Consider the following 17,858-nt stretch of genomic DNA (forward strand, 5'->3'; position numbering starts at 1 on the left):
GTACTCCAATAAAATGACCTCTCCACCTATTTTGATGCAACATTTGTCACACTTTCTTGACCACAGAAGTTCCTTTTCTCATAACATCTGCTACCATCTCACGGGATTTATGTTTCAAGAAATGCACTTTGGGAAAAACTGATCTATACCAACATTGCTAGACAGCCCTCGTGGTCAAAGTTGCTCTTTTCTCCCTGAACTGGCCTCAGAGTGCTTAGAGAGGTGCTTATAAGTCACGTCTGGAATTTCAGCAAGACAAGAGGAGGAGGATGCCTCAGGGAGAATTAGGGAGGAAGAAGTAGGAAATAGTCCAAAAATGAAGAAGAAATCAGGGAAATTTGCCCCGTCTCTTTGCCAGATACTATGCCTTACTTTTTATATGCATTTTCTCAACTAATTAATTAACACACTTTTTCTACTTTATCAAAGATTGGAGAAGGGTGGGTCAGGGAGGGCAGGCAGATTGTAACAGTCTCTCTACTCACTGGATCTATCCCTAGAGAATCAATAAGGAGATCAAATTTTTAGAAAATGACTCTGAGCACTTCCCCTATTTCAAAGTCAGCAAAAATCCTCAGAGAGCATTGCGGGGAGGCTGAAAGGGGAAGTTGGGCCTGAGCTCTACAAGGTCTGTGCCCTGGTGCCAGTTGCAGCCTACATTTCTTGTTATCAGGCTGGTGACCTATTTATTTGAACCCGAGTCCTTGTGACATCCAACAAGGGCTAGGCCTCTGGACTCGATCATAGGAAAAGGGACAGAGTGAATTACCTTTTACGTCATGGACCTTTTTCCTTGTTTTCTTCAGATTATACTCTTAACAACGTCCATGCCTGTGCCAAAAATGATTTTAAAATTGGTGGTGCCATTGAAGAGGTCTACGTCAAGCTGGGCGTGTCCGCAGGCAAATGCAGAGGTATTCTGAATGAAATAAAAGGTGAGTGACAGGGGCTTGTGACTTCCACACTTACAATGTTTATCCTCCTAGTGCCTCTGGTGATTACAACACCTCCCTCCCTTTTTGAGACAAATACTATCCCAACTTCTATGCCAAGTATGTCCTTCTGTTTTTTATAGTTTTACCACCTAACATATCGCTAACTAACATGACTTAGTGTTGCTTATTTTTGAACTTTATATGAATGGAATATAATCCTTCCAGTCCTGTGTTTTCCATTCAAAATAATGTTTTTGTGTATAACTATAGTTCACTTCTATCGCTGCATACTATTTTGTTGAATATACCACTTATTCTTTGTCCATTCTACTATTGATGAACACTTGCATTATCTCCTCTTTCAAGAAATTATAATTGATGCTGCTCTGAACATCTTACGTAGTTACCTGGTACACACGTACAAGTGTCTTTCCAGAGAATACACATAGGACTGGAATTGCTGGATTTTAGAGGGTGTGCTTTTTCTATTTGACTAGATAGTGCTAAGCTGTTTTCTAAAATGGCTGTACCAATTTATACTCCTGTTGGCAGTAGATGAGGACTCCTCCCCTCCCCCAGCTTTTTATTTTTATTTTTATTTTTTATTTTTATTTATTTATTTTTTTTGAGACAGAGTCTTACTCTGTCGCCCAGGCTGGAGTGCAATGGCGTGATCTCGGCTCACTGCAATCTCCACCTTCCGGGCTCAGGCAATCCTCTCACCTCAGCCTCCTGAGTAGCTGGGACTACAGGTGCATGCCACCATGCTCGGCTAATTATTATTATTATTATTTATTTTATTTTATTTTATTTTTTACAGAGACGGGGTTTTGTCATGTTGCCCAGGCTGGTCTCAAACTCTTGGGCTCAAGCCATCTACAAGCCTCGGTACCCCCAAAGTGCTGGAATTACAGGCATGAACCACCATGCCTGGCAGAGACGCTCCCCTACTTTTTAATGCTGCTCAGGTGTTGTAGGCTCAGACTTGAGGAGCTGTTTTATACCAGTTCTTTTTTTTTTTTTTTTTGAGATGGAGTCTCACTCTGTCACCCAGGCTGGAGTGCAGTGGTATGATCTCAGCCCACTGCAACCTCCGCCTCCCGGGTTCAAAGGATTCTTCTGCCTCAGCCTCCCAAAAGCTGGGACTACAGGCGTGTGCCACCATGCCCAGCTAATATTTGTATTTTTAGTAGAGACAGGGCTTCGCCATATTGTTGGCCAGGCTGGTCTCAAACTCCTGACCTCAAGTGATCCACCCACCTCGGCCTCCCAAAGTGCTGGGATTACAGGCATGAGCCACCGCGCTGGGCTGTTTTACACCAGTTCTTCTGGCACTGGCGACATAGACACATTAGAATGGAAATAACTCACTGATATGGTTGAGGGCTTTCTGGGCAACTCCATAAGTCAAAATAATAATTGCTTTATAGTGGCCACTGTTTAGTAACTGTCAACTACATGCTTAGCACAGCCTTTATAAATTTTCCCATAATTGTCATCTCACACAAAGAAGTGAGACAATTTAGGGCCTGGACAGGGCTGTCTGGTAAGTACCTTCATCTCTCCCAGATTTCTTATCTGCACAGTGAGGATTATATAGCTACTATTTTGTAGTGAAGATTAAATGCGTTCATACATGTACAGCACTTAGATTAGTGACTGACACATAAATAATCAATAATTATTAGCTGTTAATATACCATTTATTCTTTACACGGATGCAGAGTATCCACTTTATAGATGAGAACAAAAAAGAAATCTCATACTGTATAAATGATTTGTCCCAAACCACAAGGCTAGACAAAGTCAGAGTTGGACTCATGCCTGGTCAAGGTGTGTAGGGTGAGTAGAGGAGAGGATGAATTCAGTTTCCACCAGGTGAGCTCCACTACACTCTACCTGCAGGAGCCAGTTTGGAGAGAGGAAAGTTATTTGACCAAGGAACAGTGGCTATGAAACCAGGCAGACCTTGTTTAAAATTTATCTTTATCAGCTACTAGCTGTGCAGGCCTTGGCAAGTCACTTAACAATTCCAGGTATGTGTTTCATAATTTGTGAAGTAGAGCTAATAATGCTGGGCTCCTAAAATTGCTGTCTAGTAAAAGAAAATATCATAGCTTGTCTATCTCTCTCTCTATCCATCTACCTGTCTGTGTGTCTGTCTGTCTATTATCTATCTATCTATCTACTATTATCTATCTACTATCTATTATCTATCTATCTATATATCTATCTATCTTTCTACCAATCTATTATCTATCTCCTATCACCTATCTATCTACCTACTTACCTATCATCTATCTTCCTATCTACTCTCCTATCTACCTACCTATTTACCAGTCTATTATCTACCTATCTACCTACCTATTATCTATTTATTTATCTATCTAATCTAGCTATCATCTATCTTCCATAAACTTACTCAGAAACTAGCACTTACAGCTGCTCAAGATAAATGTCTTTTTCTTGTCCTGCCCTCAATTTGTATTGCCTATGGCTGGGTGAGTTTCCCTTTGCCCCATACATCATGACTTCCCTGTGGGCAAGGAAGTGTCTGGTCCACCCACATCTCTCAGACAAGTTCAGTGAATATGATGTACCCAAATTGTTGGTTGGGTTGCAGTAAATTCTAGGGGGCAAAGGGATATCTTCTGTGACCTGCTAGCTCTCTGTGTCCATTCCAGACAGAAACAAGAGGGACACCATGGTGGAGGACTTGGTGGTCCTGGTACGAGGAGGGGCAAGTGAGCACATCACCACCCTGGCATACCAGGAGCTGCCGACAGCGGACCTGATGCAGGAGTGGGGAGACGCTGTGCAGTACAACCCAGCCATCACCAAAGTTAAGGTACACAACGCTGCTCTACCCATCCTTTCCTCCACCCGGAAAATAGCTTCTGAGGACCTACCATGAGCCAAGGTATAAAATGCAGAGATCACTAAGACCCAGGCCCTAATTTTGAGACACGTATACGATAGTAGAAAATATATTTGAAATAAATAAATTATAACGCACTGCTCAGTACTACCTAGAGACCCTCGACTCCCTCTCACTTGGGCCCCAAGTTGCTAAAGGAAACTAACAATCAGCTTCTAATTCTAGCTTGCTCCCTTTTCTTCTTCTTTTCTAGAGACAGAGTCTTGCTCTGTTACCCAGGCTAGGGTTCAGTGGCATGATCTTGGCTGACTGCAGCCTCCAACTCCTGGGCTCAAGTGATCCTCCTGCCTCAACCTCCTAAGTAGCCAGGGTTACAGGTGCATGACACCACACCTGGCTAATTAACATTTTTTTTTTTTTTTTTTTTTTACAAATGGGGTCTTGCTATGTTCCCCAGGTTGGTCTTGAACTCCTGATCTCAAGCGATCCTCCCACTTTTGCCTCACAAAGTGCTGGGATTATAGGTGTGAGCCACTGTGCCTGGCCTCTAGCCTCTCTAGTGAAATAAAAGAAATGTTAATTCATTTAAAATTTAATCAATTAAATTTAATCAATTAAATGAATATTCCTTTTATTTCATTAGAGAATCACTCATTTAGTTATTTATTCATTTAAACATTATGCATTCAACCAACAAATAGTTGCTAAATTCCTGCTATGCTACAGGAAGTAAGGTACTAGGGGAAAACAGAGGAAAATGCAAGGATAAAGCATATGGTCTACGAGGAACAGTAAGATACACACACACAAAACTATCTTACAGGACAGGATAAGACATCACAACAACTAACATGTCTTGAGCACCTAATATATTCACGACCCTCTTTAGAAATATTTCTTCATCTAACATCTAGAAATGTTATTTTATGTAATCCCCACAGTGGTCTGCAAATTAATTATTCTTATCTCCATATTGTGATTGACAAAAATCAAGGGCTAGAGAAGTTGTATCCATCTTTGGCTGCTCAAGAGTCTATTCGGTTCAAACAAAAGACTTTGACTTCTTCCCTCCCCTCTAGACTTTCCTGTGGGTTTGATGAATAAAACATAATGATCCTAACCACTTGTCACCCAAACTAGAGGAGTTTTACAATGTTAAACTAAAAAGATGTTTGTTAGACCAGGACTGTCATACACGTCAGCAATGGTAGGTCCTTGCCTGTGGGGACTTCTGCACAGTGCCCATAGCACGTCTTAACACCATGCTCTTCTTGCCAATGTCTGTACAGTCATTATGGGCCAGTACCTACTCGCTGGAGATCCCACCTTGCAATCAAGGTGGAGGGTTGAGGGGCTGGTGCTCTGATGAGAGACTCTGCAGTCCCCAGCCTGGTGATTTCTTTATTTGCATGTCAAATACATAGTTTCTGCAGAACAAGAAGGCTGCCATTCAAACCCTCTCCTTTGCACTTATTCAGCAGTGGCACTTAGGGTACAGTTGCTGGCAAACATGAAAAGGATAAAATCAGCTGAGCTGCAGGAGCTTCTGAGAAATCTGGGCTTGGCTGATGCCATGGTGACATTGGTTGGCATCACAGCTGGTAATGGGAGAGAACAGAGTTCAAGGGAAAATAGATCCCTAGCCTTTATCTCTTTTTCCTGAGATATCTTACCTGAATCTTTTTTAAAAAACTAAGAACCAAATGAATGCCCTGGTTACTCAGATCAGTTGAATGTGCCTACCTGGGCACTGGGAATGTCAAATGCCAAGCATGTGATGTGATGTGGGATGTGTTAGAGAATCAGAGATGTTTTGGGAGTGTTGCAGGAGTGGAGGAGGCAGGAATGTTGATGGCTTTCACACACCTCTGTACCTTCCCACCCTGAGTTGGAAATATACACTCTGGGCATCCCACTCTCACATGCATTTTTTTTCTGGCAAGAGGGAACTGCAGATGGCTTCACATTATGTCAGGATAATTCTTCTCCGCAAAGCCAGCTTACCAGGTAGCTGGAGTGGCAATTGATTTCAGGACAGCAGAGCCCAGTAGACAAGTAATTTCTAGATGCAATAGTTTCAGCCAAGGCTTAATTATGTAAACCAGTCTTCAAGATCAAGGCCTAAAACGTGATTTCTATAGAAGCAGGTAGGCAGGGAAGGAGACCACAGAGGAACCCATTCTTAATGTTTAGTGGTAAACTTTAGACATAGGTAGCTCTTTGTTCAAAGAAGACTTAAGAGACAGCAATGAACATATAAAGAGATCTTGAACACAAAAGATTGAAATTATGTTCATGATATAGGAAATAATGATGTCTAAAAAACCAGAAAAATAGAAGTAGATTTTAGAATACATTTTCCGTGATTATCATACAATTCAAGGAAATGAAGAATTTATGAAATAAAAGCTGAGGTGTTTAGACACTAATCAGATGAAAAGGCAAGTAAGTGGCTGAATACAGGAAACCAAACATACAATAACAGAATTAAAGCCCACATTGGAAGCTATAAAGGACAGAATTGACATTGCAGAAAATTGAGACAGTGATGTGGAAGGTGTTATAAACATGTTCTTATAATGCAGACGCAAGAGACAGGGAGATTAAAACAATGGCAGAAAAGAAATATGATAGACAGAGAGTACAGGAGTAGAAAGCTTAAAACACAGAGACTTCTTCCTAAGAAAGAGACAAGATTAAATGTGAAAACACATTAATCAAAAATATAAGAAGAGAATCTTCCCTGAGCTGATAATGCAGAATGAACAGCTCATTGAAAACTAAGCCAAGTACTGAAAACAAAACAAAACTGAAACACATCCTGGTGAAAATGTTTACTTTTAGGAACAAATATATCCTACAGAAATAAAAGTCAAACTGGCCCTAGAATTCTTTGCAGTGTGAAATGCTTGAAGAAAATGGAGCAACAACAGAGGAGTCTTGAAGGAAAAACTTGTGACCTAGTGAAATGGTCATTAATGGTTGAAGAATTCCAAAGAGATTTTAGATAGTAAAGGAGTCACATAAAAAGTTGCTAGATTTCGCAAATGAAAACACAGGAAGTTCAGTTAAATTTGAATTTCAGATAAATAAGGAATAATTTTTTAGTGTAAGTATCTCCCAAACATTGCATGGGATATACTTAAAGTAAAAAAAAAAATTTGTTTTTTAATCTCATATTAAAATATAACTGAATGGCCTGACTTTAACTGGTAATCCTAGTCACAAAGTCTGTCATCCATGTACATTTCTATGCTAGTCAGGGTAGCTAGGTTGTTGGCTGGGTCCTATGCTGGTAGAGAAGCCATTGTATGAATTATTGTCATTGCCCAGGGCAGAAGGGAAAAAATACAGTAATGAATGGTGCCCACACAGAGATCAGGATAGCATAGGTCAGGATGCAGAGAAACAACCTCCACATTTCAGTAGCTTGATACCACAAAAGCTTATCTCTCAATCACGTATGTCCAAATTGTGTTGGCAAGGGAGATTTGCTCAATGTAGTTGCTCACAGATCCAGATGATGGGGGCTGCATCTTGTCATGTGCTCCCAAGATCACCACAGCAGTGATAATAAAAGAGTGGGACAAATCACCTCACTCTGTTTGGAAAGTCTCAACCTTGAAGTGACACTCTCTTCTCACCTGTCACTGGTCAAAACAAGTCACATTGCAAACCTGCCTTCAAAGAGAGCAAGAATGTCAGCCTTACCATGTGCCCAGAAGGAAAAGTAGCTGAAATATTTAATAAACTGTAATAATGACCCTCATACCTTTCTCAAAGCAAGGTATCAAAGATTTTCTCAAAGCGAATGACTCTGGTCCAGGGAGTGCTTAAAATATAAATGCTGTGGCAGCATATGCCTGGAAAGACAATGTTGGATTTGGACTGACAAAACTCACCTGCAAAAATAAATTCTGAATTTCAAAAAGGAAAATCCAGCAGGTGCGGTGGCTCACACCTGTAATCCCAGCACTGTGAGAGGCCAAGGCGGGCAGATGATGTGAAGTCAGGAGTTCAAGACCAACCTGACCAACATGGTGAAAACCATCTCTACTAAAAATAGAAAAATTAGCTGGGTGTGGTGGCGTGCACCTGTAATCCAGCTACTCAGGAGGCTGAGGCAGGAGAATTGCTTGAACCCAGGAGGTGGAGGTTGCAGTGAGCTGAGATCGTGCCACTGCACTCCAGCCTGGGTGACAGAGCAAGACTCTGTCTCAAAAAAAAAAAAAAAAAGAAAAAAAGAAAAGAAAAAACAAAGAAAACCCACGAATATAACTAAATGGCTGATAACACACCAAAAAAAAAAATTTACCACAAATGAGATCCTTAATATGTAAGGAATGATAGTTTTGAAGAAAGAGACATCTCAAAGGAGATGAACACTTCTCAGTTGGTTTATAAAGATGCAAAATGTTTAACTTCTGTAGTCATAAAAAATAAAAATTAAAGTAACTGAAATATTATATTCTACCTATTAAAGGGACAGTGATTGAAAGTCTACAATACTCAATGGCATTGACTGTGATGAGATGGATATTTTTGTCAAATAGGATGGAAATATAATCTGATACAATTCTTTAGGAACAGAATTTAAGCAGATATATTCAAAACATTAAAAATGCTTATAGCTTTTCATCCAACAACACCCAATGCAAGAATGTACTAAAGAAATAATTTGACAAGTTGGTAAAGATGTATGTGTAAAGGCATGTCTTAGTTTGTTATTTGAAGTAACAAAAGGGAAAAGAAAGAAAGGAAATGTCCTAAAGGCTCAAGAACAGAAAAAGAGTTGAATACATTGTGGCTCATCCATATAGAAGGATACTCTGAAGCTGTAAGAAGCCATTTTATCAAAGATGATGGAATCATGTAGAAAAATGCTCATATTCGGATGTTAAGTGAAGAAAGTGAGATATAAAATTACACTTATGCCACCAATTTGGTGTAAATAGCTACCTATTCATCCTTTGGATAGGTCCACCTACCTGCCCAAAAATATACCCTGAAAGGAAACAGACCACAGGGTTAACAGGTCCATCCTTTTTCCACCACTCACTTGCTATGTGACTTTCGTCAATCTACTTAATGTCTCTGTGCCTCAGCTTTTTCACCTGTACAAGAAGGAAACAAAAGACTAATGAACTCATAAGATTGTTGTAAAGATTAAGTTAGATAATGTATATAAAGTGTTTAATTCAGCACCTAATAAATGCTAGCTATGGTAATAATTATTTGTTATCACTAAGAACACCAAGGTTTAGTATAGAAACTTGTGTAGAGTTTAGTCGGTGCTCACTATTTCTTTGCAGCAACATGATAAAAGAAAATTTTCAGAAGGGCAGGTGTGCTGGGGATCCAATGATCAATGTCAGTGGTTAGAACTGTGTATTTGCGGGAGAAGTGGGAAAGAAAGAGAAAGAGAAAAGGAGGACAAAAGGTAAGGAGGGAGGAGCAAAAGGAGAGAAGAAAAAAGACAGGAAAAAAATGAGCAGCAAATCAAAGAACAGACGAACGTGCTATATTAAGTTTAAAAAGGAAATTTGGAGTCTTGAGGAGTTGCTGTTAAGCTGCAAGTCAAACCATAGCTTGCAAAATTTGGAGAAGCCTAGGAGGGAGACTGTAAATGGGAATAATCAAGCCATTTTTATCAATAATCATGGTGAACTAGGAGGAAGAACACAGGTTTTGGAATAGAATTCTGGTAATACCATATATGAATTGTGTGATCTTGATCCAATTACTTAGCCTGACCTGAAAATGGGGCTGATAATTGCTAGTTTGTGAGGATGAAGCAGGATCATATTTGCAGACCTCCACACAGCTCCCAGGACACAGTATATATGGAAGGTTTATTCCAGTTTGGCCTCTGATTTCCTCTGTCTCCTGCAGCAAATCTCAGTGCTGGTAGGAAAATGCCTTTGTGGTTAATGGCAGCCTTTCAAGGTGCTTTGGGAGCAAAATCAGATTGTTGGAGGAGCTCTTCATTGGTGTAAAGCAAGCTCCCCTCTTTCTCTCTCCAAACTCCCACCCCCACCCCTTGTGTGGCCAGCAGGTTGGATGGTTCTGCAAACAGCCTCTGGATCAATTCATTGACCACAAAATGGTGAGACAATGGGACCACCAAGGGGCCTTGCTTTGCCCACTGGAGCGAAGGTCAGCATCAGATGCATTAAGAAATGGAAGCAATTTTCTTCCCAAGGGAGGCTTCTATTAGTCATGATTGCCTGCATTTAGACATACCCTAAACTCTCCAGGGCAGGATTAGGGCAGAATCACAAGCAAAAGCTGGAGAGGAACCTGGCCCTGGAGTTGCAACTTGAGCCAAGAGGAACAGAATATTTTTAACTATCTATTTGGACTGTCTGTGCCTCTGGTTTTTCTAACCCACAAATAATGCCACATCTATTTGTGACTTCTCCATCTCAAGCATAGCCATGCCCACTGAGTGAGTAGCATCTGCTGATTCTTCCTCTATGCTTCTGACAGCCAAACTCTCTCATCCATGCCCCCTGCCATCACCTTAATGAGGCCTTCCATCCCCCTACATCCATCCAGCCACTATATTCACTTAGCTGGGGGCTGGACCCTCAAAACACAGAGCTGAAACGTTGCCCTGATCTCCAGGAGCTTACAATCTAATCAAAAAAGAAAAAAAAGGAACTCTGCTCATAAAAAAAAGAAAAAAAAACAGTATTGACTATAAAGGAGCAGTAAAAAACATGGGATTTGTTTCAGATGAGGAGTGCAGACAGTATGTTGAATGATTAATGGAGGGAAGGTGTTCTGTGAGCTTTGCAGCTCTGGAAAGTTCCTGATAGTGACTCTTGCAGGATGGGAATGATTTTGATAGGTTTAGAGGGCGTAGTGATGTTGGGACAGTACTCCTATAATCCTTCCAATGAGCTGCTGGAAAATCACCTTCTCTGCCCCACCAAAGATAGATGAAGCATCCACTCCTTTCTGCTCTCACCTGCTTCTTTCTACAAGTTTCTGCTGGTGCCGGTATCCACCATGTGGTAACCATCTGTTGGTATGTTTGTCTGTCTCTCTCGATTCTGAGTTCCTTGAGAGTAAGGATTTTATCTTACTCATTTTTTATACTTAATGCCTAGCACTTAGTTAAGCATTCTAAGTGTTTGTTGACCTGAACTTGAGTGAGCTAATTTGTGTATATCGGGTAAGGGGAAGCAGAGAGAAGATGGGAGATCCATCTAGTTTCATAGGAACCCACATGTGGTCTCTATGCACTGATCCCAGTCCATTCCTTTGTAGTTTTGCTTTACACTTCTACTTGATAAATGTTTTTCTCTTGAAATAAATGCCCCTTTCCTTTTCCAGGTGGAGCCTCTGTATGAACTAGTGACAGCCACAGATTTTGCCTATTCCAGCAAAGTGAAGCAGAACATGAAGCAGGCACTGGAGGAGTTCCAGAAGGAAGTTAGTTCCTGCCACTGTGCTCCCTGCCAAGGAAATGGAGTCCCTGTCCTGAAAGGTACCACTTTCAGGCAGATGGTGTCCCTGGTGGAAGCCATAATCTGAAGCAGGCTGGGGGCCAGCCATTTGCCTGCTTCTATTCACCGAGAAGTCAGAATTTAGTCCACTGGGAGATACTACTCTGGCTGTCAGTATACCTGGGTTCTAGCCCCAAGGGTTACCGTGGGTGACAGCATCATTAAGCTGAAGACAGGAGCAGGCTGAGATCCTGTGGTCCACAGCAAGGAGTGGGAATAGACTCAGAGAATCTCTACCCCAAAGAGGGCCTGGGCTGAGTAGGAGGAGCCCTTTGTGCATGTCCTGACTAATATGTAATAAGAAGATTTGGGGGTAGCGGCAAGGATAGGCCACTAGAACTTGATTGTTAAACTCAAGAGTCATGTTGGGGTCACTGCAGTGAGCAGGGCAGACTGGGAGGGGTGAGAGCCTGGAATCTTATGCTCCTGTTGTGATAGCCTAGCAAGACTCTAAAAAAGAGGCCAGCCCAGCACACAAAACAGGGCACCAGGAGCAACTGGTTACAGCAAGTCTCAGCCCAGGGAACCAGCTGGAGTCAAGGCAGAGCCCATGTGGATGAAGTTAGCTCAATGGAAGGGATATAGAAGGAGGTGTATTCTCAGGCAGAAAGAGTCCAGTTGCCAGACTGGGATTGAGGAATATGTCTCTGGCTCCTTGGACAGGATAGACATGAGCAGAAAAGACATAAGTGAGAGCATACGGCCTAGAAGTTCTGCTATCAGCACAAGGACCCGTGTGTGAGGGTTAGTTCTGCAGCAAGTGGGGTCAGCTCATCAACTCAAGATTTTAATCTAGGGTTGCTGAACTCTCCCTTGCCTTGTGTGAAATTTGGACCTAGAAACTTGGACCCACCTGAGGCTATAGAGTGAAGGTGAGGGAGAATATGGAGCCAGAGACTGGGATGCTTGCAGGGCCTGACCTATGGTGGACAATCCTGTAAAGAGATTTATTGTGATTCAGATGAGAAGTTCCTTGACAGATCACAAATTCACATAGGGAATCACTTCCAAGGAGTCAGAACTGGCCAAAAGTCAGATGAGACATCTAAGAGTAATGAGTTCCCCATCCTCGAGGTATTCAAGCCTAGGCTAGGCAATTATTTGGGATGAAATTGAACATCAATGACAATTGGCCTCAGTGACTGCTAATGTAGCTTCTGACACTGAAAGCATTTAAGTATGGGTCAAATGTCAGCTAATGAGTAATTGTCCTCAACAACTCTATGTATTCCCAGGGATGACAGTAAACACCCCTTCATGGCAAAGGCCCTCAGGAAAGGAATAGGTATTCCTGGCACTGAACCTGCCTATAGCAAGCCATTTAACTAAATATGTGGTCTGTTTTAACCTGATGGAACTGCAGTGATGTGGAGGGCTGAGCTCCAGGAGTTCTTTGCCCCACCTGGGATGATTCACACTTTCTCTGCCTTATCTTCTCAGGATCACGCTGTGACTGCATCTGTCCTGTTGGATCCCAAGGCCTAGCCTGTGAGGTCTCCTATCGGAAGAGTAAGTTGATTGAAAAAGGAACTCTGGGGAGGTCCAGAGAATAATTCACCAGAACAAGAGCAAGGAGCGGGTGTGGAGTGTGGGGCTGGATACTAGGAAACCTGAGATCCATCCTGCTTAAACTCAGCTTGGGTTGAAATTCCATCTCCATCATTTAATAACTGATGGATTGATTGTTATGCATTTCATTATTTTTACAACAGAGAGTGCTTCATGTTAGAGAAATATCAATGTGTGGTTTTTGTAAGCCATCTCTTTGGATCATTCTGGAATGCTTACCCTCTTTTTCTGCTTAGTATGCTCCTATTCAGCCCTCAAATTCCAGCACGTATGCCCCCTCCTCCATAAAGAATTCCTCTAATCCCCAAAGAATGAGCTAATTCCTCCTGCTGGCTCCCGCAGGACTTTGAACATGTATCTATTATAGCTCTTTCTGCATTGTACTTTGGGTTGATGTATCTATCTAACTCCTCTGCATCTGTGAGTAGGGACCATGTCCCATTTACCTCTGTGTCTCAGTAGCCAGGCACAGCTGTTGCTCAGTGATAATAGTTGAATTAACAAATGAAAGACTTGGCTATCATTAAGATCCCTTCCAGATCTCAAATTCCTTGGCCAGTTTAACACATAAGAGCTCTCAACCTTTCACTCCTCTCTCACTTTTATTCCTTTCTGTGACTTTTTGGTGATACTGTTCAATATGGAAATGGCACATGTAAAACAAACAACGAACATTTACTGGACACTTTACTATATAATAGACACCTTGCTGAGTGCTTAAACTCAGCTTGGGTTGAAATTCCATCTCCATCATTTAATAACTGACCTGGAGCAAGATACTTGACCTCTTTATGCCTCAGTTTCTGTGCCTGTAAGATGAATATGATCATATTAACTACCTCATAGAGTTGTCTTGAGTTTGTAAGGAGGCATATAAAGCATTTGGAATGATACCTTACACATTGTAAAAGCAAGATAAACATTGGTTACTTTTTAAAGAGCACATTGTTACTTTGTATCTTATATATATTAAATTCTTTAATCCTCACAACAACCCCATGAAGTAGATATTATTGATATTCCCATTTTATAGATGAAGAAACTGAGGTTCACTGGGTCACTAACTAACATACCCAATAGTCACACAATTAGGAAGTGTAGAAACCCAGGTTCAGGTCCAGTGGGTCTGCCCCCACAGCCTTTGATCGTAACTCCTGCCTGCACTCTTACGTTCCCAGTAAAACACTCAAGGTTGTCCACCCTCTCGTCTTGCACCTCAACCATGCCCCTAGCAGTCATCTTCCCAGTGAGTCTGCAGTCACACAACCACAGGGTTCCTATTGGTTGGAGGAGCCCTTGGGAACCGTGCACTCCAGCTCTCTTATTTTTCAAATGGAGAGGCCCAGAGTTATTAAGTAATTTACCCAGAATTACACTGTGAGGTAGTGGCAAACCTGGACACATGATATATCATGATGGAAGTGATTGATGACTTGCCAATCTCACCAACAATCAAAAATCCTCAAGTGAAAGCCAAGTGTCAGGGTGTGGAAAGCACTGGTGTCTGTTGTCACCTCATCTACAACATCCATTGCTCACAGTAGATAACACAGCTCCCGTCATATAGGTTGAGAAGAAGATAACTATCCAGCATCCTATAGGTGGGAACTGTCTAAGCTGGAAAACATTCATTCATTTATTTATTCATCCATTCATCCATTTAACACATGTTTAGCAAGGGCCTTCTGTTTGCCTGCCTAGCTGCTAGGTAAGCAAATAAGATATAGCCCCAGTCACAATCGAGATTTTGCTTTGGAAAGGAAGGCCAATATCATTTGAATTGTCCCATAAAGTTCTTTAAAGTTTAAATTGTAACAACTGCTACAAAATGCTCAGAGAACTTAAAATATGAGGAATTGATGGAGAGTTAGGTGTCACAGGGAATTGATGGGGACTGGGGGAGTCAAAGAAGCTTTTCCTGAGGAAATAACACTTTTACTGAGATCCGAGGGGTGAATTGGATTGACCAGGTGAGTAGAGGAGGGAAGAGTGTTCTGGGCACATGGGGGAAATCATATGCAAAGGCCCTGTGGTAGGCAAGAGCATGACAAGTACAATGGTCAGGAAAATGGCAGCAGGGAGCTCAGAGATTCAGACTCCCAAAGCCTTTTGGCTTACATAGCTCACCCAACCCCAGTAAGGCACCAGAATATAAGAAGAGCTGATTGATGCTTGTTGACCTTCTTTCTTATAGATATCCCCATTGATGGGAAGTGGAATTGCTGGTCAAATTGGTCTTCATGCTCTGGAGGACATAAGACAAGACAAAGGCAGTGTAACAATCCACCTCCTCAAAATGGGGGTAGCCCCTGCTCAGGCCCTGCTTCAGAAACACTTGACTGCTCCTAGCAGATGATACAGCAGTGGGCTAAATACAGTGAGAGCCCTGAGCCCTCAAGAACTCAGGTCAGCTCAGCCCTATACCAGTTTCCACCTGGAGTTCATGCAAGGGCATGAGGCAAAAGGCAGTGCCATGCAAGCTGTTTACAATAAAGATGTTAGCTTGTAAAATGCAAGTTGATTTAAATAAATACTGAGTTAAAGGCTTAAGCATCTTTGTAATTCTCACCTTATTCACTCTACAATTTTATTTCACTCATATTGACTACCAGCCAGGAATTGTGTTGGAAGTCATTCACATTTCAGTTCCACTCTCTAGCCGTGACTGGCATAAATAGGTGCTTAATAATGAATCAATGAATAAATATTAATGCATTCTTTCCTTGATGTGTACAAGGTCTTGTTCAATAATAATGGTAGTTCCTGTTTATTGGATGACTACTATGTGTCAGCCATGGACTCTGTGTATTAATCCCTTCCATCCTCATGACAACCTTATAAGGTAGATGCTAGAACAGCTGGGGGGAACTGAGGCTTAGAACACTTAAGCAATTTGTCCACTGTTACACAGTTAGAAAGCGGCAGACCTGGGCTACAAAGTCAGGCTCTAGAGTTTTAAATTCTTAACTATCATGCTCTCTTACCTCTCAGTAAATGAGTATCTGATTAACAAAGAATTTTTCATGAAATAAAATGCAGCAGAAATTACTGTGTGTGTGTGTGTGTGTGTGTGTGTGTGTATGTGTGTGTGTGATTAACAAATCTCCAGCCACTCCCTTTTGAGGAGAGAGGATCCTGGTCCCCCAGCTCACTCTGATGCTGAGCATAGGAAGGGTGTGTTTGTGCATGTTGGAAGCAGGAGTTCTGGGGCAGAGTGGAATTGTTGTGCTTAATAAAGGAGTGGCAAGGTGGGTTCCCAGGGAAGATCCTGAGCTGGAGACAAGAGCCAGGGAAACTGATCCCTGAAGGAGAGAAAATTGAAAAAGAAGAGAAGATCATGGTGGCTGGAAGAGGAAACACGTGAAAGAGAATTTTAAGTTGATGGCTGTGGGGTAATGTGCAAGGTAAACTGTTCCCTACCTCCCCCATGAAACTGTCTGTACATTCTACTTTGCTCACTTATGCTATTGTGCAAATACCATTTGCGGGGAGGGCGGAAGGCTTGAAGAAGAGAATAAGAAGACAATTTTTCTCTGGGCTACCAGAAATAAAATTTTAATTGTCTAGATTGTCAAGTGAGCATTTAAGCTTTATTTCTCTCATTCATTCAATCATATTAAAACATCCTGTAAGATTTTCTTTGCTCTTGGGCTCCTCCTGTCTGATTTAAGTACTTCAGGTGAATTTGTTGAAATAAAGTTGGTGGGGTAAAAAGCAGTTGGTTAAAGGTGAATTGGTTTATCCTGTTGATTCAACCCGTTGATTTTCAGCCAAATCATCTGCTTGGAGTTTACCACTGGGTTTGACGCTGGGGCCTGAGACCTTAACATGACACCAAGCTTTGGTAACTGGCACACAGCAATCTCACCCAACCAGTTATCTGGAATTGAGTCCATAGAACAGCCATCAGAAGGAGCTGCTATTGTACTTCTAGGGGTTCTTCCAGCAAGTATGGTGATCCTGCCTGCCTTCCTGCATCCCCATGGCCCCTGCAATTCAGCTGACGGGTCTGGGCCCTTGTTTGGTTTAATATTATTGCTTTGCCGTCTGCTGTTATTTCAACAGGATAATCCAATAATGTTTTATCTCTTTCATTATACTGAAGCCGTATAATTTTCTTGAGTTATAATCTATCTTCTTTTAAGATTCCCCTGAGACAGGGAAGAGCGATTCTGTCTTTGGTTGATGGGAGGCTCCCCTGAAGTTGACACTAGCACGTTGAAGTGAGCGCTGCCAAATTAAATTCTGAATCTCAATCACAGCCACTGTTTCTAATGGGAAATTTGAGTTGATTATGGAGATGACAGCCCAGGTTCACGTTTATTGCATTTAGCAGAAATTGTTTATCCTATTAAATACAGTCTTGAAGGAGAGACAATTGAATTTTGGAGCACCGGTGAATACCCGGGTGACACCCAGGCATCGCTAAACTGTGTAATAATTATATTCTTATTTGTGGGCTGAACTTCCCCACGTGGCTCTTTCTGCAAACAAATGCATTTTGGAGGAGGCTGAAACATAATGTAAGAATTAAACAAAATAAATGCAAACCGTGCTTTTGGAAAATCTTGGCAACTGTGGATTTCACTGGTGTACGAGTGAAGGAGCTGCAGTATTCGAGGGGCAGAGTCCAGGCAGGGCAGTTTGGCTGTGGTCCTGGAAGCTTGAACACAGCACAAGATGTCTGGATGTGGGAGATTTTTGCATCCCAGAGCATAAATCTTTGAAATGCTTTTAGCTTCATGTGCTTAATGTCCAGGTGGGAGGCTTTCCATGTGACCTTGGACTAATAACATAATTTCTATGGGAATAATAATTATTATAATTAGTTTAACAATAGTAATAATAATAATAGCTGCCAATTATAGAGTGCTTCCCAGTTTATGAAGTCTTTTAACCTACATTATCTTATTTAATCTTCATTTGAATTTCATAGGGTAGATATTAATACAATCATTGGAT

General features: G+C 41.6%; 1 protein-coding gene across 2 annotated transcripts in view; it reads left to right on the forward strand.

The window, feature by feature from the left end:
• The window catches only part of C8B (complement C8 beta chain), a 38,865-nt gene extending 22,922 nt beyond the window's left edge, over positions 1-15,943 (forward strand). For both annotated transcript variants that reach the window (XM_054488770.2, XM_054488773.2), the window contains 5 exons: positions 807-935; positions 3,620-3,783; positions 11,155-11,308; positions 12,768-12,836; positions 15,091-15,943. In XM_054488770.2, coding sequence (XP_054344745.1) covers positions 807-935; positions 3,620-3,783; positions 11,155-11,308; positions 12,768-12,836; positions 15,091-15,245 — 671 coding nt within the window. In that variant the 3' untranslated portion in view covers positions 15,246-15,943. The remainder of the gene's footprint in view (positions 1-806; positions 936-3,619; positions 3,784-11,154; positions 11,309-12,767; positions 12,837-15,090) is intronic.
• Positions 15,944-17,858: the final 1,915 nt, after the last annotated feature.

This window comes from Pongo pygmaeus, chromosome 1 (assembly GCF_028885625.2).
Source record: "Pongo pygmaeus isolate AG05252 chromosome 1, NHGRI_mPonPyg2-v2.0_pri, whole genome shotgun sequence".
Classification (NCBI taxonomy): domain Eukaryota; kingdom Metazoa; phylum Chordata; class Mammalia; order Primates; family Hominidae; genus Pongo; species Pongo pygmaeus.